This window comes from Dipodomys spectabilis, unplaced genomic scaffold, assembly GCF_019054845.1.
Source record: "Dipodomys spectabilis isolate Male_0828 unplaced genomic scaffold, ASM1905484v1 ptg000108l, whole genome shotgun sequence".
Taxonomy (NCBI): Eukaryota; Metazoa; Chordata; class Mammalia; order Rodentia; family Heteromyidae; genus Dipodomys; species Dipodomys spectabilis.
The window spans coordinates 9,465,503-9,491,761 of NW_024870785.1; the positions used below are offsets into that span (position 1 = coordinate 9,465,503).

The window sequence follows — 26,259 nt, forward strand, 5'->3', positions numbered from 1 at the left end:
CCTAACTACTCAGAAGTTAAGATCTGAGGATGGAGGTTTGAAGCAACTTGGGAGGAAAAAGCTAATCTCCGATTGGCCAGAAAATGCTTGAGAAGAGGGGTGACTCTGGTAGAGTGCCAGCCATGAGCAAGAAAGCCCAGCAAAACCCTTTGTTCAACAGCAGGTATAAATTTTTTTTTACCAGGCCCAGAGTTCAAGTCCCACCACCGACCAAAAAAAAAAAAAAAATCAGGTATATAGCCGGGCGCAGGTAGCTCACACCTGTAATCCTAGCTACTCAGGAGGCTGAGATCTGAGGATCTTGGTTCAAAGCCAGCCTGGGCAGGAAACTCCGTGAGACTCTTACCTCCAATAAACCACTAGAAAACCGGAAGTGGCACTGTGGCTCAAGCAGTAGGGCGCTTGCCTTGAGCTGAAGAGCACAGGGACAGCGCCCAAGGCCAGAGTTCAAGCCTCATGACTGACCAAAAAAAAAAAAAAAAATCAGGTATAGACATACACCACACACACATACACATGAATACACATGTACACACATGACAGCTCAGCATTTTGCTGGTTATTTTAGGGATCAAGTCTGAAAGGGTTTTCTGCCCAAGCTTGCTTCAAACAAAGATCCTCCAGATCTCAGCCTCCTAAATGGCAATAATTACAAGTGTGAACCACTGGCACCTGGCATAGGAAACTCTTCTAGCAGTATGGAAGCATGAAATGACAACTACCTCCCTTCATCTTTTAAAAATAATCCAGGAAGTGGCACTCTGGCTCAAGTGGTAAAGCATTAGCCTTGAGCTGAAGAGCTGAGGGACAGCGCCCAGGCCCAGAGTTCAGACCCCACGACCAGACCCCCCCCCAAAAAAAAGAAATTATTAAAAATATTTTTTATCACCCTAACTTTCAACTGTTAGATGGAGTGTGACAGTTTCCATTATTTGATATATGATTGGGAAGCCAAAATGTGAGAGTCAAATAAGGGAGAGAATTATTTAAACAAATAGTTGAAAAATAAAAAGGGAGAAGATTTCACTTAATTTTGTAGCAGTGCAAAATCTTTTCTGCTGTTGAGAAATTTTTTGAAAAAAGTTAAATACATATTTAACTCCATTATGTTTAGCATGATGTTTAAAATTTTTGCAAAAATGAAGAGCACAATAAGATTTCTATTGATATTTCTACATTATATTTTCAGTTAGCATCTTCAAGCTAATCATAGTGCTAATAACCCATGTGTTTAATAGATCAGTAGTTAAGAGAGGAGTAGAAATACTTAAAAAAGAAACTAATACAGGCTGAGAAGGTGGCTCAGTGGTAGAGTGCTTGCCTCACATGCATGAGGCGCTGGGTTCGATTCCTCAGCACTACATATGCAGAAAAAGCGGGAATTGGTGCTGTTGCTCTAGTGGTAGAGCGCTAGCCTTGAGCTGAAGAGGTGAGGGACAGGGCCCAGGCCCAGAGTTCAAGCACCACGACCGGCAAAAACAAAAAACAAAAACTAATAGTACAAAAGCACTTAAAAACACTTGTAAACTTAAAAAAAAATTGGTAGTATAAGTAAAATATAATAAATAAAACTTAATAGGTAGTACAAGTTAATACATTCTTAATGAACTGAGGACACAGCCTACAATTAGTTTGGTTTCTGCAGAAACTATTAAAGAAAGTAACTTAAGAGACTCACCAAAACCTCTTCTTTGACTTTCCAATAATAGCACTTTTCCTCTTTCACAAAATATGCTTTTTTAAAAAACTTAAAAAGATGAACTGGAAATATTATTCCTCTATACTAAGAAGCCATTCATTAACTCAAAACAGTATCTTGATAACATTTCTTAAAAAAATAAAATAAAATAAAATGAGCCAGACTTCCCAAAGCATCTACTTCACAACTTTATCCTAATGGAGAATCTCCATAATATGTAAGACCCAAACAAAATACCCCTAATAGAAAACTGATGCTAATTTTTGGGGTCTTTTTTTTTTTTAGTTCCCACACAGTAGGGTGTGTGCGTAACAATCTGACCATCGGCTAAATTTGTTTTAAAACCTGTGAATTAATTCACAAAACCTGAATCTTGGAAGAGGAAAAAAAAAAATCACCAACCAAATAAATATTCCTTTTATGTTGTTGAGATCTTAAAGCTTCTACAACTGAGGAATTTTCTTAAATCAAGGAGGAAAAAAAAGCCATTCGTTTAATCCATACCTTTCCAAAAACAAAAATACAACGAAACACAAACACTCCTTGGTTTCATCCCCACCCACGCCAAAAACAAAAAAAAAAACCCACCATCAACAATAGCAGAAAACCAAATCCCCCTAACCAGCTTTTTCTCTTAAAGAACCAAACAAGTAGTTCAACTAGTTTCTCTCCCTCCCTGCCTGCCCCCCATGTCCCCCCCCCCCCCCAGTCCCCCAGCTTTCTTTTTCTTCTTTCTGCTCTCAACTCTCCATTGCACCTTTGCTTCCCACCCAAATCCAGCCTGCACACAACTAGGCGAAGCAAGCTGTTTCCAGGAGACGCACCGGGCAGCCTTTCCCAGTCAGGCCTGGGGGGGGGGGGGGGTGGGGGTGGGAAGGGAGGCAGTATCCACCACCTCCCCTCCCCCTCCCTCCTCCTCTTCCATTTCCCCTATTCCCCCTCCAACCCCCCCCCCAAAATAAAAAAAACCAACAACACTCCCAGAATTCTGCACCCGCTTTTACTCTTAATCATCGGGGGGGGGGGAGCCCAGAAAACTAACTGGGCCCCGTGAAAGAGGAAAGCCAGCCAGGGCCTAAAGATCTCCCCCCCCCCCCCCCCTGCACGGCCCTCGAGGCAGCTCGCGCGTTGGAGGGGAAGGAGGGAGGGAGGGAGGGGGGAGAGGAGGAGGAGGGCAGGGGAAGGAAGAGTGAAGAAAAGGGGGGAGGAGGAGGAGGAAGGGAGGCATTGGAGAACCCGACCTAACCCGAAGGTTCAGGGGCGTCCGTGTAACCCCACGACGCGCTCAGACGTGGAGAGCCCGGCCTGGGATCCTCCACCCCCCCCACCGCCCCCCCAGGGCCCGACCTCCCCAACTCCCCTTTACGATTTGTGCTCCCTCCTTGCCCCTCCCCGCCCCCCACGATGGAGACGCAGGGCCCGGCGTGGGGAGGAGGAGGAGGAGGAGGAGGAGGAGGAGGTAAACCCGTCCTGTCACTGCACGCCGAGAGGGGGAAGGGGGAAAGGGACCCATGCTCGACGAGAGGAAGCCACAGCAGCCACGGCCTCGGCCCCGACCCCCAGACCCCATCTCCGACCCCAGAGCCCCGCTCCCGGCGCCTCACCAGGTCGTAGTCCTCCTCGTCGTCGCACATGAAATCATCCTCCATGTCAGACATCTTGGCTGGGAGGGGGAGGGGAGGAGAGGAGCCGAGCCCGAGGGGCGGAGGGGGGGCGGGGAGGGAGGAGAAATCGGAGACAGCTTCTCCCACAATGCCCCGCGGCCCCGAAGCAGCGTCACTCCCCACTTCTCTCCCCTCTCTCCCTCGTTCTCGCTTTCCGCTCGCTCTCTCTCCGCTCTCTCTCTCTCTCTTGGCCTTTCCCCCCACCCTTCCCCACCCACCCACCCCCCTCCGCTGCGTCCCCGACGCTCTTAAAATGAAGAGCTGAAGTTTCCACCCGGAACGAATAAGCTCCACCGCCGGAAGATTCGCGACGGCGTGAAAAGGGAAGTGCACACACACCCCCCCTCCCTTACACTTACCGCCACTTCCGGTGGGGCGGTTGGTGCCTTAGCAACCAGACGTAGCAACTGGGGCCTGTGGCGGCGGCGGCGGCGGCGGCGATGATGATGATGGTGGTGCGCGTCGCGTCTGAGGGTCTCGAACAATCTTGAGCTCGCGCCAGAAGCTCTACACTCTGGAACTTTCTTCCTTCTGGTGAACATAATGGGCAGCATAGGACCCGAAGCCTTCCGGGGGGGAAAGGCTGGCACGCCGGTCCCAGGGAGCAGGTAGTTACTTCCTCCATTAGGCCGCACGTTGCTGTGGTGGGTCCCTGGGATGTTTGCAGATTTTCTTTTCAACCACACACACACACACACACACACACACACACACACACACAGTCCACAACACCTGGATTATTGTGACAATCCTGTCAGTATTTGCAAAAATAAAATGAAGGGACATCCTGAACTCCGTATGCATGCACCCATTGAGGCGCCTCAATTCTTAATTCAGTTCCCCCAACGAATTAGAAATTGAATTTTATTGCCCTTGGGAATCCAATTAAGGTAGCTCATGTCAAGACCGCTTTTAAAGCAGAAGCATCCCTTCGCACCAACTCGTTAGCTGCTTTCGAGATAGAGGAAAATTGAAGTCAATAGGAGTTGGGGTAGGGTGGGAAGGGGTGAACCTCTGCTTTTCAAACAGGGAACATTTTCCAGATCAACTTCCAGTTCTGTCTGCTTGAAATGGTACATGTTTCACAGTTACAGTATAGGTATTTTTAAAATATTTCTGCACTTAGTTATTGCAGCAGTATAGATGAGTAGACACCTATACTAGTTTTTGTTGGTGTGGTGTGGTGTGTGTGTGTGTGTGTGTGTATGTCAGTCAGTTCTGGGGTTTGAACATAGGGTTTGGGTGCTGTGACCTTTTGTTTATTTTTTTTTCCTCTCTCTGAAGTCTAGCACTCTACCACTTTTGCCACAGCTCCACTTCTGGTCTCCCCCCCCCCCCCCTTTTTGATAGTTAATTGGAGATAACAATCTCACAAGGGGAAGGTGGTTCAGTGGTAGAGAGCTTGCCTTGCATGCATGAGGCCCTGGGTTCGATTCCTCAGCACCACATAAGCAAAAAGAAAAAAGCCGGAAGTGGCACTGTGGCTCAAGTGGTAGAGTGCTCGCCTTGAGCTGAATTGCTGAGGGACAGCGCCCAGGCCCAGAGTTCAGGCCCCACGACCGGACCCAAAAAAAAAAAAAAAAAACTCACAAGACTTTCCTGCCCCTGCTAGCTTCCAGCTGCAATCCTCATATCTCAGCCTCCTGAGTAACTAGTAACACAGGAGCCTGTAATACTATTATTATTAGCCACAACTGGCCTTGGACTAGAATTTCGTGTGTGTCAGCCTCCCAAGTGCTGAGATTATAGGTGTGCACTTCCTTGCCCATTACACTCATGATTATTTTGATGATTGTTTTAACTCTATATTGAATGTACCAGTGCAGCCTAATTTATAATTACACATTCAGAATGGGTCAAAAACAGCAGTTTTAAGCAATTGTGATTTAATATTATTTCAAGTCTAATTTTTTCTTAGGATAAAAGCTTCAAAAGAGGATTTTTTTCTTCTCCCCTTAGAAAAAAAGCTTCAGGGAAGGGGCGGGGTGGGGGGGGGAGGGGGGAGAGATGGGAAGGGGAAACAAAGGAGGAGGCAACAGTAAATGTACTCTTTCACAATAAAAAAAATAAAGAAAAAAGTTCCAAAAAGGAATAACTTCCTCTTTTTCTTAGGAAAACTCCAAAAGAGGAATATTTTTTAGGAAAAAAGCCCCAAAAGAGGAATTTTCTTTTTCCTTAGGAAAAAAAGCTCCCAAAGACAGATTATTTTTAGTACTCACTAAAACCTTGACATCTTCTTGGTCATAGTTCTCTTCAGTTGTATTTAAAACTGTAATACTGTCTGTCTCACCTGTAAACACAAATATTTTCTCAGAGCCTTTTCCTTCCAACATCTCACTATGAGAAATTTCAAATATATATATAACTAAAAGAGGGGCTGGGAAGGTGGCTCAGTGGTAGAGCGCTTGCCTTTCATGCCTGAGGCCCTGGGTTCGATTCCTCGGCACCACATAAGCAAAAAGAAAAAAGCCGGAAGTGGCACTGTGGCTCAAGTGGTAGAGTGCTAGCCTTGAGCTGAAGAGCTGAGGGACAGCGCCCAGGCCCAGAGTTCAGGCTCCACGACCAGACCCCCCCCCCCAAAAAAAAATATATATATACATATAAAACTAAAAGAATAGTGGACACATATTATACCCACGATCAGCTTTTATTGTGTGTATATGTATATTGAACACAAGGTAAAGATATCATGACAATATAACCCCTAAATACAGCTATGTGTATTTTCTAAAGTTAAGTCTATTCTGTGTAATCATAGCATCATCCTTACAATGAACAATTCCCTGATATCATTTAATATTTAGTTTTATATTAAAATTCATCTTCAAACATAAAATATTAGGATGGAAAAGCCTTTACATATCACTTTGGCATCCAAAGCTTTGTTATTGGTCATGGGCCTTGAACTCAGCTTGGGCGCTGTCCCTGAGCTCTTCAGCTCAAGGCTAGTGCTGTACCACTTGAGCCACAGCACCATTAAATGCCACATAGAAATTCTTTTTTTTTTTTTTTTGCTGGCCCTGGAACTTGAACTCAGGGCCTAGGCACTGTCCTTGAGCCTCTCTGTACTCAATGGTAGCCCTCTACCACTTGAGCCACAGCGCCACTTCGGGCTTTTTCTGTTTATGTGCTACTGAGGAATCAAACCCAGAGCTTCATGCATGCTAGGCAAGCACTCTACCACTAAGCCATATTCCCAGCCCTCACACAGAAATTCTTTCTGAAAGGTTATGAGGTCCAGCTTAGGATTACTCCTTGTGACATTTGTGCATGTATGGGATACTGGGGTTTAAACTCAGGGCCTCATATTCAGCAGACAAGTGTTCTATCACTGGAGCTGCACTGCCAGACCTAGTAACTTTAAAACAAGGCAAAACTTTGATTTTCTAGGTTTAAGTCTGTGTTAGTACTGTTCACCCAGCAAAATATACCACTCATCCTTCTTGGAAGTTACGAAAGTAAGTAACATGATTCATCTACCTATAACAGCTTATAGTCATCAAAAGAGCAAGTAGAATCCCAAGGTAGTTAGGAGGCTTGTTGGCTTCTAACTTTGCATTTTACTCAAGATAAAAATTCTGAAATTAGGGGCTGGGAAGGTAGCTCAGTGGTAGAGTGCTTGCCTTGCATTCATGAGGCCCTGGGTTCGATTCCTCAGCACCACATAAGCAGAAAAAGCTGGAAGTGGTGCTGTGGCTCAAGTGGTAGAGCACTAGCCTTGAGCTGAAGAGCTGAGGGACAGTGCCCAGGCCCAGAGTTCAGGCACCATGACTGGCAAAAAAAAAAAAAGAATCTTGTTAAAAAAAAATTCTGAAATTATAGGCTGGGAAGGTGGCTCAGTGGTAGAGTGCTTGCTTTGCATGCATGAGGCTCGGTTCGACTCCTCAGCACTACATAAGCAAAAAGAAAAAAGCCGGAAGTGGCGCTGTGGCTCAAGTGGTAGAATGCTAGCCTTGAGCTGAAGAGCTGAGGGGCAGCACCCAGGCCCAGAATTCAGGCCCCACGACCGGACCCCCCCAAAAAATCAAACCAAAACAAAACAAAAACTGAAATTACAGGCTGGGAAGGTGGCTCACTGGTAGAGTGCTTGCTTTGCATGCATGAGGCCCTGGGTTCAATTCCTCAGCACCACATAAACAGAAAAAGCTGGAAATGGTGTTGTGGCTCAAATGGTAGAGCACTAGCCTTGAGCTAAAGGACTGAGGGACAGTGCCCAGGCCCAGACTGACAAAAAAAAATCTGAAATTATTGACCAGGGCCATAGTGATCACATGCGTATAAGTGAGCGTTGATTTATATTAAATTTATTGTGTGATATGCTGCTTTTCAATGTAATGTCTTTCTTCTACAATGGGGACATAATTATTCAAATAAGTTGAAATACTTGGAAAATGGCAGCTAAATTTTGAACTTTTTCCTTGGTTATACCCAAACTTATTTAGCCCAGTTTGAATGATAGTAGCAATTTAATGGTCTTTACAGTGCTTCACATGGACATACAATTATTATTTGTTGAATAATAGGCATTAATGAATCTATTTCTCTATATCAAAGTACCTGTTCATAAAAGTCCATTTTAATATTCCTTCACATATCTTTGTTTTTTTTTGTGTTGGTTGTGGGGCTTGAAGTCTGGTCTTGGGTGCACTCTCTGAGCTATTCAGCTCAAGGTGATCACTGTAACACTTGAGCCACAGCTCGACTTCTGGTTTTCTAGTGGTATATCAGAGGTAAGAGTCTCAAGGACTTTTCTGCCCAGGCTGGCTTTGAGCCGTGATCCTCAGATCTCAGCCTCCTGAGTAGCTGGGATTATAGGCGTGAGCCACTGGCACCCGGTTTTTCCTTCACATATCTTATACTAAATATTTTGTGTAGGTAAGACACTCATTTTTTTTTACATTAGTTTTATTCAATGGTAAGTAACTTAAAAATTATTTTATAGAGTGCTTTGGTATGATACAGTGACCTGGTTAAAAATAGACTTTTTGAGCAGATTCTAGTAGCTCATGCCTGTAATCCTAGCTACTCAGGAGTCTGAGGTCTGAGCCAGCTTGAGCAGGAAAGTCTGTGAGACTCTTACCTCTAAGTAAGTACCAGAGGGGGGGAAAAAGCCAGAAGTGGAGCTGATGCTCAAGTGATAGAGTGCTAGCTTTGAGCAGAAAAACTCAGGTCTGGGCTGAGAAAGTGGCTCAGTGGTAGAGCACTTGCCTTGCATGCATGAGGCCCTGGGTTTGATTCCTTAGCACCACATAAGCAAAAAGAAAAAAGCCGGAAGTGGCGCTGTGGCTCAAGTGGTAGAGTGCTAGCCTTGAACTGAAGAGCTGAGGGACAGCGCCCAGGCCCAGAGTTTAGTTTAGGCCCCATGACCGGACCCTAACAAACAAATAAACAACTCAGGTCTAGCACCCAGGCCCTGGATTCAAACTCCAGGACCAACACACACACACACACACACACACGCACGCACGCACGCACGCACACACACACACACACACACACGTTCTGTTTTTAAGAAGTAGTTTTAACAGCAACTTTATTGAGGTATAATTTAGAGCTTTATTGAGGTACATTAAGTTCAATAGACTTAACCAATCTAATTTTGTTATATAAGTACACCTGTGAGACTATCACTATACCAAGATGGTGAAAATATTTGTCATTGCAGAATTTTTTTGTGTGTGTATGGGGGCAGTGCTGGGGCTTAAACTTGGGGCTTTGCACTTGCTAGTCAGGCGGTCTACTGCTTGAGTCACATCACCAGCTCTAGAAGTTTCTTCATAAAATACTTGCAGAGAGTCTTTGGTCATTTATCTCCTTTCCCTTCATTTCCCCCAGGAAGCTACTAATCTACTTTCTGTTCCTATAACTTTGTTTCTAGTTTCTTTCTTTGTTGTTGTTGTTGTTTTTCTGGTACTGGAGCTTGAACTCAGGGCCTGGGTGCTGTCCCTGAGTCATTTTGCTCAAGGCTAGCACTCTACCACTAGAGACACAACTCCACTTCTGGCTTAAAAAAAATTGTGGTTAAGATGGACTTTTGGCCGACTTTGACTTGTGATCCTTAGATCTCAGCCTTCTAAGTAGCTAGGATGACATGCATGAATCACCAGTGCCCTCCGCACTTTTGAATTATTGGAATCAAACATGTTACACTCTCATTTGTCTGGCTTCTCAGTATAATTGGTGATTTATGAGGTTGTTGCATGTAGCGATTGGTTCTTTTATGGCTTGAGTATTCTATGCCTCAATTTAACTGCTTGCTGATGAATATTTGTTTTTTTTTTCTTTCAGTTTGTGTCCCAGAATATTTGTGTACAAGTAACGTGGTGGATAAACGTTGGGGTTTAGGTAGTTATCAATGCTGTTGCATAATTCTTTGCCCTTTGAGTGGTAGTAGGAGGTGTGTCTTGCTTCTAACTAATGTGACATGAAAAAGCTGCTGTCTTTGATACGATGTATACATGATTGCATTATATAGCACTATGAAGCCCCTCTAGCTAAAACAGATTTCTCCTTTTCTGGCCTTGAGAAAAGCAAGTACCTAGGTTTCAAAAGACCATGTGGCAGGAAGCTGAGGGTGGTGTCTGGCCAAAAGCCAACAATTAATTGTAATGTCTGACAGCTCACAGGAACTGACTTCTAAAAGCTGCCATTGGATTATGAATCCTTCCCCATTTGAGTCTCAGATAAGACTGTGTTTCTCTAGAGGACCCATTTCAGCTGAATCCCAAAGCCAAAGAAATTGTAGTATAGGAGCTGGAAAGGTGGCTCAGTGGTAGAGCACTTGCCTTGCATGTATGAGGCCCTGGGTTCCATTCCTCAGCACCACATAAGCAAGAAGAAAAAAGCCGGAAGTGGCGCTATGGCTCAAGTGGTAGAGCGCTAGCCTTGAGCTGAAGAGCTGAGGGACAGCACCCAGACCCAGAGTTCAGGCTCCACGACCGGACCAAAAAAAAAGAAATTGTAGTATAATAACTGTGTTTGTGGGCTGGGATGTAGCTCAGTTTGAAAGTGTGTGTCTAGCAAGTGCATCCTCCTGGGTTTAATCCCCAGTACCAAAAAAAGAAAAGATAAAAAAATGCAGTTAAAAAACAAGTAGGGCTGGGAAGGTGGCTCAGTGGTAGAGCGCTTGCCTTGCATGCCTGAGACCCTGGGTTCGATTCCTCAGCACCACATAAGCAAAAAGAAAAAAGCCGGAAGTGGCGCTGTGGCTCAAGTGGTAGAGCACTAGCCTTGAGCTGAAGAGCTGAGGGACAGTGTCCAGGCCCAGAGTTCAGGCCCCACGACCGGACCAAAAAAAAAAAAAAAAAACAAGTACTATGTATTTGCTTTATATCATTAAGTTTATGATAATATTGTTGCACAGTAATGGATACAAACATAGATAAATGCTTAGTATCGATGGTTGGATCATATGCAGTTATATGTTTAAAGTTTTAAGAAATGCAAATTGTTTTCCTGAGTGGCTTTATCCTTTTTTTTTTTTTTACACCTATCACATGTGTATAGAGTACTAGTTTCCCCATCTTCTCACCAACACTTAGTGTACTGTCTTTTCCAGCCACTCTAGCAGGTGTGTTGGTAGAATTCAAGGAAACAAAGAAGGTAAAACACATAGAGACTACCAACTGGCCGGAAGTCATACTATTGTAAGTGAATAGGGAAGAAATGGGTTGCCAGAGCGAATTGCACAGCAGGAATGGGAACCATGGAAGTTAGTAGTCACTGTCGGTGTGTGTGTGTCTGTGGGTAGGGGTACTTTAACCTCTCAGTTCTCTTACTCTCCTATCTTGCCAGTTCTTTTTTTGACCAAATCCATGCAGAAGCTGTAGGATAAAGCCACCCAGTGCAGTCCATAAAGGTCAGCCAGCAAAAGCTCAGTGAAGGGTGGAGAATGAGGCCAGAAGTCAAATGGACATCTAGTAGTCAAATATTGCTGCCTTCAGTTCAGCTGTAGCATATCTTACGCACTTTATTCAGGAAAGGAATTTTCTTTCCTTAAAAGCACATTTGTGATGGTTGTGTAATCAGTTTTAGAGGCTTCACTCTAGGGGTTCCACATTTCAGGTCCAGCCACTCACCCCAACATGCCAGTAAAAAAGGAAATGGAGGGATCATGATGAAGGACAAATGAAGATATTTAATGTGGTGTGGCTCTTCCAAGGAGGGGCAGAGTAAGCATTTCAGCTCAGCTTTCAGTGATGAAAGTAAGAGTGGAAGGATTTAGGTTTAAATAAGGGGTAAGAAGTATGCATAATGATTAAACAGTCACAAATGTGTCCCAATTCATCTCAGGATTGCCTCATATAAGAGAGACATTGCTGTAAACTAGGTTCTGTGGCTCATCCCTGTAATCCCAGCTATGTAGGAGTGCTCTACTACTTCATCCCTGTCCCCAGTCTTAGTAATGTCTTCTTGAAAGTGACAATGTTTGTTCAACCCCATGAGGACTGTTGGGGCTTTAAAAGAGATAATAATGTACTATAGAAAGTGCTTTCTTAGTAAGACTCTTGGCACAAGGAAGGTAGGATACATACTGGTATATTTGGGGAGGTGTCTTATTTAGGGATGCTCTGATTCTCATGTGGTTTATTATAGCAATGGAGTAATGAAAGTGTTTGCCCAAAACTTCCTTAATTGGAAAACCCTAGGATTTTTCTGCTGCTCTCTGCTTCACTTGCATTTAATCTTAATATTTTGAGCTACAAAGTGCAGAGTCAAAAATTTTAGTTTGAGTTTTGCTATGAATGACCAATGTGACCTTGGCCACACTGTGACCTTTCAGTCCTTGCTTCTGAATCGCGTCATGAGGTCCCCTGCTCTTGGGAGGTGGCGCTGGTGGTGGGACCGACGATGCCTAAGCACCTATGTGGACCTGGTGAAGTTCTCGAGTTGGGGTGTCCTGATTTCTCTAGGTAACTCGAAATGGAGGGGTTGGCAACCCCAAATTTCCTCCTTTTCACTGTTGATTGTGTTCTGGATGAGCGCCACTCCGGTGTCAGGTGCGGCTCGATTTGGCGATGCATATTACCCGTAAGAGGCCACAGCGAAACATGTTAGTTTTTGACCGCAGCCTGGTCATTGAGGAACGCTAAATTTGAAGAAAGAAAAACAGATGGAGCTGCCAGCCAGGTGGGGCGGGTCTCCGGGCGCCAGAGGGAGAGCTCGTCAGCGGGCCGGCCCCGGCCGGGGTGGCGGGGTGTCGGGGTCGGTGGGAGGCTGCGCTGCCCGGGGCGGGGCCGGCTCGGGGGCGGGGCCCGGGGGATGGCTCGGGGGCGGGGCCGGCTCGGGGGCGGGGCCGGCTCGGGGGCGGGGCCCGGGGGATGGCTCGGGGGCGGGGCCGGCTCGGGGGCGGGGCCCGGGGGATGGCTCGGGGGCGGGGCCGGGGGCCGGCTCGGGGGCGGGGCCCGGGGGGATGGCTCGGGGGCGGGGCCCGGGGCGGGGCCGGGGCCGGGGCCGGGGGCCCCTCCACCGCGGCAGTTCCGCAGCGCCACGCTCGGGGTCCTCCGGAAGAAAGCTCCGGCGCCCGTCCGTCTCGTGACTGCCGCCCGAAACTGCAGGAAAACAAGAGCTAGCCAACGATGGCCTCGGAGGCCCCGGGCACGCGCGGCGCCCGGGCGGCGGCGCAGCCCAGGTGGGGGAGACCGTGCCACGTCGTGGCCTCCCGGGTTGGCCCGGCGAGGGTCGGGCGGCCTGGGGCCCTGCTGGCGCTGCTTGGTCCTGGGGGGCAGGGGGGGCAGACAGGACCCTCGGATGCCTCCGGGACGGGTCTTGCTGGAAAGGCGCCCCGAACCCTCCCGCCGCGCCCGTCCGGCCCGGCTCACCTGCGCGCGGCCGCACGTGCGCGCCACGTCCCCGAGGCCGGCCGCCGCCTTGGCACCGCGCGGCACCGCACCGCGAGCGCCCGGGGCGGCCCGCGCTCGGCTGCCCCCCCTCCCCCGCCCGCCCGGTGACGCCGCCGACGCCCCCTGCTCGGTCAGTCAGTCAGCCCACCAGTCAGAATCCCGGAGTCTCGGACTGTCATGGGAGGGGCGCGCGCGCTGCCAGGCCCGGCTGCAGCGCAGCTCCCGGCTCAGTGGGTCTGGTGGAGAATCTTTTCCATGACAGGTTCTTCCTAGAAGTTCTTGGTCCCGCTTTCTAAGGCTGAGGTCTTAGTGAGGTCTCCCCTGGCCGCGTTAGCCAAGGGCTTTTCTGACGTTGGGTCCTCTTCCACTTGGCTGTCAGCTTCCCCCACACCCTAGTTCTTTTTTTTTTTATCCTGAAGTCTTCCTACTTCCTTGTAGTTTTGTGTCAGCTGACAATATTATACTTCAGCATGATTCGAAAAGGGAGCCCAAACCAGCAAAAAGGGTGCATCAGTCTCCAGAAATAAGTGTTTTGTCCTCCATAGAGGCCCGCATAGCATTGGACTGCTACTTAACGTCTCCAGTGCTGTAACGTTTTCCGGAGGTACTGGCATCGTACTGTTGTCCTGATAGGTTTGAATGAGTTAGGACACAGAGAAAACCTGCTTCAAGAGGCTGGGAAGGTGGCTCAGTGGTAGAGCGCTTGCCTTGCATGCATGAGGTCCTGGGTTCGATTCCTCAGCACCACATAAGCAGAAAAAACTGGAAGTGGCGCTGTGGCTCAGGTGGTAGAGCGCTTGCCTTGAGCTGAAGAGCTGAGGAACAGAGCCCAGGCCCAGAGTTCAGGCCCCATGACTGGCAAAAAAAAAAAAAAGGAAAAGAAAACCTGCTTCAAAAGAGTCGTGAGGAATTTGTCACATGAAAATGCAGTCTGTATTTTGGTATTACATGAAACATGCCCATGTATAAATTAGAAGTATGTTTTCACTTATATTTACATACTGTATACACATTATATATCATAGATTTGCACACACACACATATATCTATATATCTATAGATACATCTATCTTACCTATGTATATATATACATATCTATAGATAGATATATAGATAATATAATAATCTATAGATATATAGACAGATATGTAGATATATCTGTAAATCTATATATATAATATCAGATTATATATATATCTATAGTTATAGGTATAACTATAGATTTATATATGTGTGTGTGTGTATGATGTTTGTTTTTTTTGTTAGCAGTACTGGGGATTGAACTCGGCCTCTGGTCGGGACAAGAATGCTATTACCACTTGAGCTATTTCCCAGTCCTTTTGCTTTTTAGTTTTCAGATAGGATCTTGTGTTTTTGTTCAGGCCAGCCTTGGACCAGGATCCTTCTATCTTAGCATGCTGAGTAGATTGGATTACAGGTGTGTATCACCGTGCCTCATTTTATATGATTTTAAGATAAAGATTAATTCCTACTCTGCAGGAGGGATGATGAACAAAAGTACATGCACTGAAAGTGAGGCAATGGTTAGCAAATTTCCTGTGTGCTTTGTCTTTCATCATTTTTATAGCATTTAGTCATGCAGCAAATTCTTTTTTTTTTGGGGGGGGTCCAATCGTGGGGCCTGAACTCTGGGCCTGGGTGCTGTCCCTCAGCTCAAGGCTCAAGGCTGAAGGCTCAAGGCTCTACCACTTGAACCACAGCGCCACTTCCGGATTTTTTCTTTTTGCTTATGTGGTGCTGAGGAATCGAACCCAGGGCCTCAGGAATGCAAGTCAAGTGCTCTTCCACTGAGCCACCTTCCCAGCCCCTCCCGGCAAATTCTTAATGTTAGTATTTGTGCTAGCTACAGAAGACTTCATAATACGCTCTACTATTTTCTTGTTTATTATATAGGTGTGCTCTTCAATTGTTTCCAGCCACGTTTGTTTTCAGGAATCTTTGTGTGAGGGCTGTGGTAGTGCATGTGTGTGCACCTGCTAGTACTGGTGCTTGAACTTGGCCTAACACTTCTGCTTGGCTTTTTTGCTCAAAGCTAATTTTCTGCCACTTGAGCCACACCTCCACTTAGGGCTTTTTGCTGGTTAATTGAAGAGTCTCTTAGAATTTTCTGCTCTAGCTGTTTTTGAATTGGGATCCTCAGATCTCAGCTTCCTGAGTAGCTAGGGTTATAGGCATGAGCCACCTGTGCCTAGCTTGCAGGAATGTTTTGAGGGCACATATTCATTTTAAGAGGGATGATTTTTGCTAAATCTAAACAGAATACTGTAATTCTCTGAGAGTTCCAGCATGAGCCTGTCCAGCTTTCCGTTCAAGATGCCTTTTCAACTTCATAGGTGTAGTGTGTGTGTGTGTGTGTGTGTGTGTGTGTGTGTGTGTGTGTGTGTGTGTGTGTGTGTTTGCTTGCATGGACGCTGGTCCTGTGGATTGAACTAAGGACCTGCGTGCTATCCTTAAGGATAGCCCTCTACCACCTGAGCCCTCTACCACCATAGCTTCATTTTAAGCTTTTTACTGGTTAGTTGGAGATGAGTTCTCATGGACTTTTCCTGCCTAGGCTGACTTTGAACCACAGTTCTCAGATCTCGGCCTCCTGAGCAGCTAGGTTTACAGCTAAGAGCCACCAGTGGTTGGCTGTTTTTTGTTTTTTGTTTTTCTATGAGAGTCAAATAGAAATAAAAAGCACTATACTTTATGCATGCAACACATGTTGCTCACTAGAACCGTTCTGACATGTTCTAGCTTTCCTTGTATCTTTATCAGCACTCTCTTTTCTCTCCTTTTTATGATTAAGTTTTAAATTGTTGGATTCTTACTTGATTTTCACATCCCATATAATTCACCCATTTGAGGTTTTCAATTAAATAGTTTTCAGTCTTACAAGAGTTTTGCAACCATCACCGCAATCTAATTTTGATCATTTTCTAACCTCAAAAGAGCCTCATCATCACTTAAATTATTACCCTGGGACATCCCATACTGCACAGCACCCACGCCTTAAGCAACTACTCATTAGTTTATGTCTTAATAGATTTGGGGTACTCCAGACACTTTAAATAAATGAAATCATAAAATACAGGTTTGCTTTTTCTTCTTTTCTTTGTGGTAGTCCTGGGACTTGAACCTGGTTTGGACACTGTCTCTGAGATCCTTTTGTTCAAGGCTAGTATTCTATCACTCGAGCCACAGCTCTACTTCCAGCTTTTTCTGAGTAGTTCATTGGAAAAAAGAGTCTCGCTGGGCTGGCTTCCAACTGTAGTCTACAGAATTCAGCCTCCTGAGTAGCTAGGATTACAGGCATGAGCAACTAGCACCTGGCTATCAGGGTTTTTTTGTTTGTTTGTTTTGTTTTGGGGGAGGGTGTTGTTGAGTGTGACTTTTCACTTAGAATGTCGTCATGGTTTATCAATATTGTAATATGCATTGGTATGTGATTCTTTTTTACAGTCCATATTCTGTTGTATAGATATGGTACAATTTTTTTTTTAGATTTTTAATTTTTTAATTTATTTTTTGTTGGTGGCAGGGCTTGAACTCTGGGCCTGGGCGCTGCCCCTCAGCTCTTCAGCTCAACACTAGCGTTCTACCTCTTGAGCCACAGCGCCACTTCTGGCTTTTTCTGCTTATGTGGTGCTGAGGAATCAAACCTAGGGCCTCATGTATACAAGGCAAGCACTGAGCCACCTTCCCAGCCCCAGATATGGTACATTTTGTTTACCCATTTATCAGTTGTCTTTTGGATTGCTTCCACTGTTTTTATTCTTAGGAATAATGCTGCTGTACATGTTGCTGTATGAAGAAGAGTTCTACCAACTCTTAACTGGATAACCCAAATGCATTTTAATATAAAGGATTGGGAATATTTAAATGCGTAGTCAATAAAGCTTGAATCCAGTTTCTTGTTTTTGTTTTGGGTCCAGTCATGGGCCTGAACTCTGGGCCTGGGCGCTGTCCCTCAGCTCTTCAGCTCAAGGCTAGCGCTCTACCACTTGAGCCACAGCGCCACTTCCGGCTTTTTTCCTTTTTGCTTATGTGGTGCTGGGGAATCAAACCCAGGGCGTCATGCATGCAAGGCAAGCGCTCTACCACTGAGCCACCTTCCCAGCTCTTGAATCCAGTTTCTTAACTGTTATCTATGATTCTCTCCTCAGTTGCTTGTTCCTACTTTCCTTCCTAGAAGTTTGTCCATTTGGTTCATAATCCTGTACCATTTCCTTTTTTTTTTTTTAATCGGTTGTGGGGCTTGAACTCTGGGCCTGGGTGCTGTCCCTCAGCTCTTCAGCTCAAGGCAAGTGCTCTACCACTTGAGCCACAGTGCCACTTCTGGCTTCTTTCTTTTTTTTTGCTTATGTGGTACTGAGGAATCGAACCCAGGGCCTCAGGCATGCAAGGCAAGCGCTCTACCACTGATCCACCTTCCCAGCCCACTATTTTTGGCTTTTTTGAAGGTTAATTGGAGATGAGAGTCTGTGGCTCACGTCTATAATACTAGCTACTAAGGAGGTTAAGATCTGAGGATTGTGGTTCGAGGCCAGCCTGGGCAGGAAAGTTCATGAGACTTTTATCTCCAACTAACTGCCAAAAAAATCTGGAGCTGTGGCTCAAATGGTAGAGTGCCAGTCTTGAGCACAAAAGCTCAGGGCCAGTGCTCAGGCCCCGAGCTCAAGGTCCATGACTAGCATGCACGTGCGTGCACTGCACCTCCCCTCCCCACCCCCTCAGTGATTGGCATTGCTAAGTGGCTGAAACAGGAAGAGCTTGAAATTTAGGCTAACCTGGAAATGCAACTAATAAATCCCTAAGACCAATTAATTATTCAAAATTTGAATATGTTAGGCTTTAACAAATGTGTACTGTACTAGGATTATTACTTAGACACAGCAGAATGAATGTGGAAGCTCTTCAATTGACACGACTCAGCAGTATGAGATTGTTAAATCTACTATAAGAATTTTGGATTTGGATAGGACCTGAGAGGAATGTATAGTTCACATTGTTTAGAAACGAGGCCAAGGGAAAATAGTAAACTTTGGTATTGAATTAGGCTCCACCAGAATTGCAGTTGGATTCTTGATGTCCATTCTAGCTTTCAACTGACCCCATCAACTGGGTTTAGTGGTATAACCCTTGAAATTCACGTCCACTTTCATGCTTAGACTATGACTTCATTGGATTGGCTTCTTTGTACCGATAATCAAATTTAGATGTCATACTCAATTATTTGGGCCTTAATTCGGTATGATTAGTATCTATCTTGCAAGGAAAAGTCCCCAGATGGACACACGCAGGGAGAATGCTAAGTGGCAACAGGGGCAGAGAGTACCAGCAATATGAGGCCAAAGTGTACCAGGACTGAAAACCACCACCAGAAGGTAGGAAGACGCAAGGAGTGTTCTCTGTAAGTTGTGGAGGTGCACGGTACTGCTGATTCCGGATTTCAGACAGCTGCCTACAGAACTGGAGAACAATACATTTCTGACATTTTGAGATGGTTTATGGTCCTTAGTGAGTATGGAACCTTATGACATAATGACTCCTGACTATTACTTGTAGTGGAAAGAGATTCTTCCTTGAATATCACTGGAAAAACTATGAGCAGTTAGTTTTCTTTTCTTCACAATCAAAAGAAATTGCCTTTGTGGGGGTTGTTGTTGGGTACTTCAACCTTAACTTAATTCTTCAGTGTGCTTAGCTGTATGATTACATAAGCATGTCTACCTTACAGGCTTGCTTTCTGCAGTGTTGAGGAATTAACCCAGGCCTTCAGCATGCTGCATGTGTACTCTGGTTTGGGACTACGCCCCAGCCCCTCCACTGAGAATCTTTCTGTTTTTTTTGTTTGTTTGTTTTTGGGGTCCAGTCCTGGGACCTGAACTCTGGGCCTGGGCGCTGTCCCTCAGCTCTTCAGCTCAAAGCTAGCGCTCTACCACTCGAGCCACAGCGCCACTTCTGGCTTTTTTCTTTTTGCTTATGTGGTGCTGAGGAATCGAACCCAGGGCCTCATGCATGCAAGACAAGCGCTCTACCACTGAGCCACCTTCCCAGCCCTCCAATGAGAATCTTTCTAATATTTGATATTTTGAAATTCTCTTTACAGATTGCTGAAGCTCAAAGAGATGTTTAAATCTAAGTTTGGTTCCATACCCAAATATTATGTTCGAGCACCTGGAAGAGTCAACATAATAGGTATTTCAAGAGTTTGTTCTCTTAATTTCTTAATTTTGATGGCTTTTTACTATTGTGTTGGAGGAATATTTGGAAGTATTTCTATTCCTTACTTTCAAAAATGGTGGTCTTTGGATTGGAGGTGTGGCTCAAGTGGTAGAGCACCAGCCAGTGAACATCAGATACTGAGTTCAAGTCCAGGTCTCAGACCAAAAAAAAAAATGTGTCCAGTTTTTTAGGTTTTCTTTTTTGTTTCTTTTGTGAAATACTTTTTTTTCAGTCATGGGGCTTCAACTTTGGGCCTGGGCGCTGTCCCTCAGTTCTTCAGCTCAAGGCACACACTCTGCCACTTGAGCCACAGCACTGCTTCTGGTTTTCTGGTGGTTTATTGGAGATAAGAGTCTCATGGACTTTCCTGCCCAGGCTGGCTTTGAACCGCGATCCTCAGGTCTCAGCCTCTTGAGTAGCTAGGATTATAGGCATGAGCCACCAGTGCCTGGCTCTGAAGTACACACACACACACATACACATACACACACACATCTCTGAAGTACACACACACACACACACACACATATATATATTTTTCATTGTAAAGATACTGTACAAAGGAGTTACATGAGTAAGAGTAATGAGTACATTTCCTATCAAGCATTGTTACCCCTTCCTTTGTTTTTTCCCTACCATCCCTTCCCCCCTCACCTCCCCAACTCCTCCTTGCCCCCAGTGAAATACTTTTAAGTTTAATAATAAAAAATCTTTTAAAACAAATTTTTATACTATTTCCTTATCTCTATATTTCATAATAATTGATAATTTTCTGTTCTTTTCTCAGTTATTATAATTTTCTTGTTGAGTGCTGGTTGCTCATGCTTGTAATCCTAGTTACTCAGGAAACTAAGATCTGAGGATCCAGATTCGAAGCCAACTGGGATAGAAAATTCTGTGAGACTCTTATCTCTAATTAACCAGCAAAAAGCTGAAAGTACAGGTATAGCTCAAGTGGTAAAGCACCAGCCTTGAGCAAAATAGCCAAGTAAAAGATGCAGCCCTGAGTTTAAGCCCTAGTACCAGCGCGAAAAATAAAAAGAAATACCATCTTTTTCTTTGTTTCTGTAGGGGTCATAATGTTTATTTTAATATCTTCATAATAACCTATGAAATTGATATTCTATTAATATACCTAAGAACATTTCTTTTTTTCTCTTTCTTTCTCTTCTTTTCTTTTTTTCTTTTATGGTGCCAGTCCTGGGGCTTGAACTTGGGTCATGGTCACTGTCCCTGAGTGTAGTAGGAAGACCCCTATAAGGCAGGCAAGCCTGCCTAGTCGTCTGGAGTGTCAGCCCACCACAACAAAGTTGTTAACAAAGAAGCAACTTTATTGAGAAGGTTCCTATTCTGACCGGCCAGGGCCGCAGCACAGGCTCCAGAGCTGATATTGCGACCCCCGAGCGGCCCCCATTCTTTGGTTTTTAAAGGCAAAATCCATGAGGTTGAGCCTGGTCACATGCAGATGACCAATGGGATTGTAACATACACAAAGGATTGTACAGTCAAACCAGACCCCACACAGGTGGCCAGTAGGCAGAGTTTACCGTAAGCATGTGCAAAAGGCAGGGTTTACCGTAAGCACATGGTGTCGCCAGCTGGAGCCAGATTACAACCTATCTGTTTTATGGGTCAGTCTTCAACTGAACAATCAAGGGTGGGTTAGGTTGTTAAGGGGAGGGGGACCAGATGCATTTTTTTCATTCTGGGAACTAGGCCCATCAAGTCTAAAATCTCTAAAAAAAAAAAAAGGCAAAGCTCAAAATGGAATCATACTAGCGTGGGCCCCATCTCAGGATCCACTTCACTGAGCATTTTTGCTCAAGGCTAGTGTTCTGCCACTTGACCCACAGCTCCACTTTCAGTTTTTTGGCAGTGCAGTAGAGATAAGAGACCACTTTTCTGCCCAGGCTGGCTTCGAACCATGATCCTCAGAAATCAGCCTCCTTAGTAGCTAGCATTACAGGTGTGAGCCATTTGTCATTATATATAAACTTACTTCTGGGGCTGGGAAGGTGGCTCAGTGGTAGAGCGCTTGCCTTGCATGCATGAGGCCCTGGGTTCGATTCCTCAGCACCACATAAGCAAAAAGAAAAAAGCCGGAAGTGGCGCTGTGGCTCAAGTGGTAGAGCACTAGCCTTGAGCTGAAGAGCTGAGGGGACAGCACCCAGGCCCAGAGCTCAGGCCCCATGACCGGAAAAAAAAAAAAAAGTTACTTGGAACTTTCAGTGTGCCTTTTGGGATGCACACGGAGAATTCAGCTCTGATAATGCCCTTCAATACCCCGTCCCCCTATTCTTGTCCACTGCACATAGCAGCACTCCCGGGAAGCTCGGGATTGCCGAGCACAAGTCCCAGTACCTCACCACAGTAGAGGAAGGAGAGGCCAGTGCCATGACCCTGTCATCAGCCATCGACCTGCAGACAAGGTCCTGGTGCTACTCCTATCATGAGTTGTCTGATCCCCAATGGTTTCACACCCCACAAGGCCCCAAGTACCTCCCAGTGCCAGAAACATCCACATATGAAAACGAACAGGAGCAGCCTGTCTACTCCAAGCAACTCCCTCATTCTTTCCCTACTTAGGTTGGTTACTTCGGTACTTCCACAGCCCAACTGGCTGGCATTCTAGCACCATGGATCCTGGAATCCAGGGTAAAGGATGGGACACATCACCATTGTTCGTTCCCAGCAGGCTGCCTCCCGGGTTGTAATCCTCCCCCACAGCACAGCCGTGCTTCTCCTTTTTTGGGGGGGCGGGGGGAGTGGTGGTATACTAGGGGTACCACTTGAGCCATGCCCCTGCCCTTTAGCTTTTAATTTCTTTTCAGACAGGATCTCATACTTTTTGCCTGGTCTTGTCTGTGGCAGCAATTCTCCCTACTTACGTAACCTCCCTCATACCTGGAATTATAGGAGCCCATCACTATGCACGGACTGCTTGTTCAGATGAGGGTCCTGCGAATATTTCACCCTGCTTCTTTTAACTGTACTCCTCTTGATCTTTGCCCCCTGAATGGTTGGAATTCCTGGCATATATCATCAGGCCAGGCAGGAGGCCTACTTATTTGAATATCTGTCTGTGTTTGTTTCCTGTTATTGTCTTGAAAGTGAGAAGGAAGAAAGATAACTCTGAAAACCAGTTCTCCATTCTTGCTAATCTATTAAAAAGCCCTTTATCAATCCATTTTAAAGAATAAAAAACATGCTTGGGCTGGGAAAGTGGCTCAGTGGTAGAGCGCTTGCCTTGCATGCATGAGGCCCTGGGTTCGGCTCCTCAGCACCACATAAGCAAAAAGAAAAAAGCTGGAAGTGGCACTGTGGCTCAAGTGGTAGAGTGCTAGCCTTGAGCTGAAGAGCTGAGGGACAGCGCCCAGGCCCAGAGTTCAGGCCCCACGACCAACCCAAAAAAAAAAAAGAAAAAATATTGAAAATGATTACCAATTAGAAATAGCATATGGCAGCCGGGCGCTGGTGGCTCACGCCTGTAATCCTAGCCACTCAGGAGGCTGAGATCTGAGGATCGCGGTTCAAAGCCAGCCCGGGCAGGAAAGACCGTGAGACTCCTATCTCCAATAAACCACCAGAAAACCGGAAGTGGTGCAGTAGCTCAAGTGGTAGAGCGCTCGCCCTGAGCTGAAGAGCTGAGGGACAGCGCCCAGGCCCAGAGTTCAAGCCCCACGACCGACAAAAAAAAAAAAAAAAAAGAAATAGCATATAGCAAAAAAGAGCCTAAGATGAAAAGGACTTTAACAACACCAATGAGAAAGTAACTGATATGCTTATTTTTTTTATCTTTTTTGGTATATATTTTTTATTGTAAAAATACTGTATAGAAGGGTTACAGTTACATGAGTAAGATAATGAGTACATTTCCTATCAAGTTTTGTTACTTCCTCCTTTTGTTTTTCCCCTACCAGTGTGTGTGTGTGTGTGTGTGTGTGTGTGTGTGTGTGTGTGTGTGTGTGTGTGTGTGTGTGTGTGTGCGCGTGCGCGCATATTAGAGTTTTATTTATTTATTTTATTTTATTATTTATTTATTTTTGGTCGGCTGTGGGGCTTGAACTCACGGCCAGGGCACTGTCCCTGAGCTCTTTTTGCTGAAGGCTAGCTCAGCCTGAGCTACCAGCACCCAGCTCATGCTACGGTTTTTTTTTTTTTGCTAGACCTGGGGCTTGAACTCAGGACTGGGGCACTATTGCTCAATTTTTGTTTTTCATTTCTAGTTCATGAGCATCAAGGAAATCAAATATCTCCTTTCTCTGTCATCACTTAGTATTAGTATTTTTAATATGAACAATTGAAGTTTTAAATATATTTTCCCTTATATTAGTGGTATTTGATTTCAACTCTCTTCCTTACTAGATAATAAACTCTACTAAAGGGAAAGATTTGGCCTAAACAAATGTCTTGCAATTAAATCATCAATGGTCAAGTCATGGGTAATATGCCAGGCAAAGATAGGAAAAGGAACCATAAAAAGATCTAATCTCATCTAGACTTGCAGTGTATGAGCAAATAAAGGAAGTCACATATTTCCTTCTGCTCAAGGCTAGCGCTCTACCACGTGAGCCACAGTACCACCTCTGGCTTTTTCCTGTTTATGTGGTACTGAGGAATTGAACCCAGGGCTTCATGCATGCTAGGCAAGCACTCTACCACTAAGCCACATTCCCAGCCCTCATGCTAGAGTTTCAAACGCAAGGTGTTGAGCTTGCTATGCAAGCACTCTACCACTTGAATCACACCCACCCATGCCCTTAGTGTTTTTATTTTCTGTCTTGTTTTTCCTTGTTGTCCGCTTACTTGAGGTTCTTTTGTCTCACCAGCAATGAAAAAAAGTGCTATGTCTTTTTTTCTAGGAGAGCATATAGACTACTGTGGATATTCTGTTCTTCCTATGGCTGTAGAACAAGATATGTTAATAGCCGTGGAACCTGTGAAGACCCACACGCTCCAGCTGGCCAATACAAATCCCTTGTACCCGTGAGTATTCAGGTTTGCCAGTGCATGTGCAGTTTGTGCTTGTGTGTGTAGGTATGTAGTGTTTACATGCAGAGCAAACTCTTTAGACGATATGATATGCAGAGAAGTCACATAATTTATTTAATTTATAGTCACTCTTTGACATTTTTTTTTTTTTTGGTTCTGGAGCTCGAACTCATGGCCTGGGTACTGTCCTTGAGCTTAGTGCACTACCACTTTGAGCTACAGTGCCATTTCTGGTTTTTGAGCAGTTAATTGGAGATAAGAGTCTTGTAGACTTTCCTTCCTAGACTGGTTTTGAACTGTGATCCTGAGATCTCAGCCTCCTGAGTAGCTAGGATTACAGGCATGAGCCAGTGCCTGACTAGTTTGTACTTTTTTTTTGTTGGTCCTGGGGCTTGAACTCTGGGCCTGGGTGCTTTCCCTGTGCTCTTCAGCTCAAGGCAAGCGCTGAGCCACAGCACCACTTCCGGGTGTCTAGTGGTTTATTGGAAATAAGAGTCTCACAGTTCCCTGCCCGAGCTGGCTTTGAACCCTGATCCTCAGATCTCAGCCTCCTGAGTAGCTAGGATTACAGGCTTGAGCTACCGGTATTCGGCTAGTTTGTACTTTTTGACTATTAAAGTCATCTTTGGCAAACTTAAGATCACTTAATTTTCCCCCATGTTTTTCTCTAGAAGTTTAATAATTTAATAAAGTTTAATAATTTTAGCTCTTCTGTTTGGTCTGTGATGCTTTTTGAATGTTTTTTTGTATGTAGCATGTGATAAGGATTGAGGTTTTTCTTTTCTTTTTTTTCATATTGCTATCCTTTTACTTTCCACCATTTTTAGCATAAACAGAAATAAGTCAATGTGAGAATATAGTAATGGATTTTATTCTACTGATCTCTTTGTCTTTATGTCTGATAACTGAAACTTTATAAGTCCTGAAATCAGGTACTACGAGTCCCTTGATATTGTCTTTTTCAAAAGTAATTTTGATTAATGTATGCATATATGAATATACATATACATATATGTATCCATATGTACACACATGTTCACATGTACATATATGTCGATATATGTATATCCATTTGTCTTAGATCTTAGTTTATCTCAGAAGTGCTTGTTATTTCAGGGTTTGTGTCTTGTACATCTTTCTAAGTTACTTCTTTTTTATGGTATTGTCATTATACGTGGTCTAGCACAGCATTTGACACTAACAGCATAGATACTTGGAAAATGTTTGTTGGGAGAACAAGTGAAGAAATGAATGAAATTAAGTGGGAATTAGGTATAAAGGCGCATACCTCATGAGTCATACCTTACTACATTTTCAGGAATTGTGTTCACAGAATTCTGCAATGTGAGAGTAAGAATGGAGAAAGCAGGTTGATGATGATGTAGGAATGGGGTAGGTGTGAAAAGAAGGGCCCATTTTTGAGCCACAGGAAAATACTGAGCAGAAAGGCAAGACCAGGTTGCTGGCAACAGCAAAGATAGACAATTTTGTTTTCTACAAGAGAATTAAGCTACACTTCTAACTCTGTAGGTTGGCACTTTACAGGGTTTTCTTCAATGTTACGCATCTAGCTTTCTACATACAACTCTCCTCTTTTTTCCCCATTTTTTTTTTCCGGTTTTTGTGACTTTCAAAACCCATCAGATCTGCTAGATAGCTTTATGTGCTTCTAAATTCTGTGACCCTTGCTGACTGAGGGAGACATTCTAAGTTTTATGACTACCAATATAATAAAGTACTCATGAGCTGGAATCAGACCAGGTATCCTTGGAAAGTCACTAAATATTTCGGAGCCACCTGGAAGGCTTTCCTTTTCCACTAAATGCTGAC

General features: G+C 44.9%; 2 protein-coding genes across 6 annotated transcripts in view; one reads left to right on the forward strand and one right to left on the reverse strand.

The window, feature by feature from the left end:
- The window catches only part of Cops2 (COP9 signalosome subunit 2), a 30,117-nt gene extending 26,677 nt beyond the window's left edge, over positions 1-3,440 (reverse strand). For both annotated transcript variants that reach the window (XM_042688018.1, XM_042688017.1), the window contains exon 1: positions 3,304-3,440. In XM_042688018.1, the coding sequence (XP_042543952.1) occupies positions 3,304-3,357 (54 nt within the window). In that variant the 5' untranslated portion in view covers positions 3,358-3,440. The remainder of the gene's footprint in view (positions 1-3,303) is intronic.
- Positions 3,234-26,259, forward strand: part of Galk2 (galactokinase 2) — a 94,735-nt gene continuing 71,709 nt past the window's right edge. The window contains exons 1-3 of one of the 4 annotated variants that reach the window (XM_042688014.1): positions 3,234-3,306; positions 19,322-19,410; positions 24,300-24,423. In XM_042688014.1, coding sequence (XP_042543948.1) covers positions 19,341-19,410; positions 24,300-24,423 — 194 coding nt within the window. In that variant the 5' untranslated portion in view covers positions 3,234-3,306; positions 19,322-19,340. Of the gene's footprint in view, positions 3,307-3,786; positions 3,972-12,842; positions 12,995-18,576; positions 18,597-19,321; positions 19,411-24,299; positions 24,424-26,259 lie in introns of those variants that run through there. The other 3 variants (XM_042688012.1, XM_042688013.1, XM_042688016.1) reach the window with 3 other exon arrangements.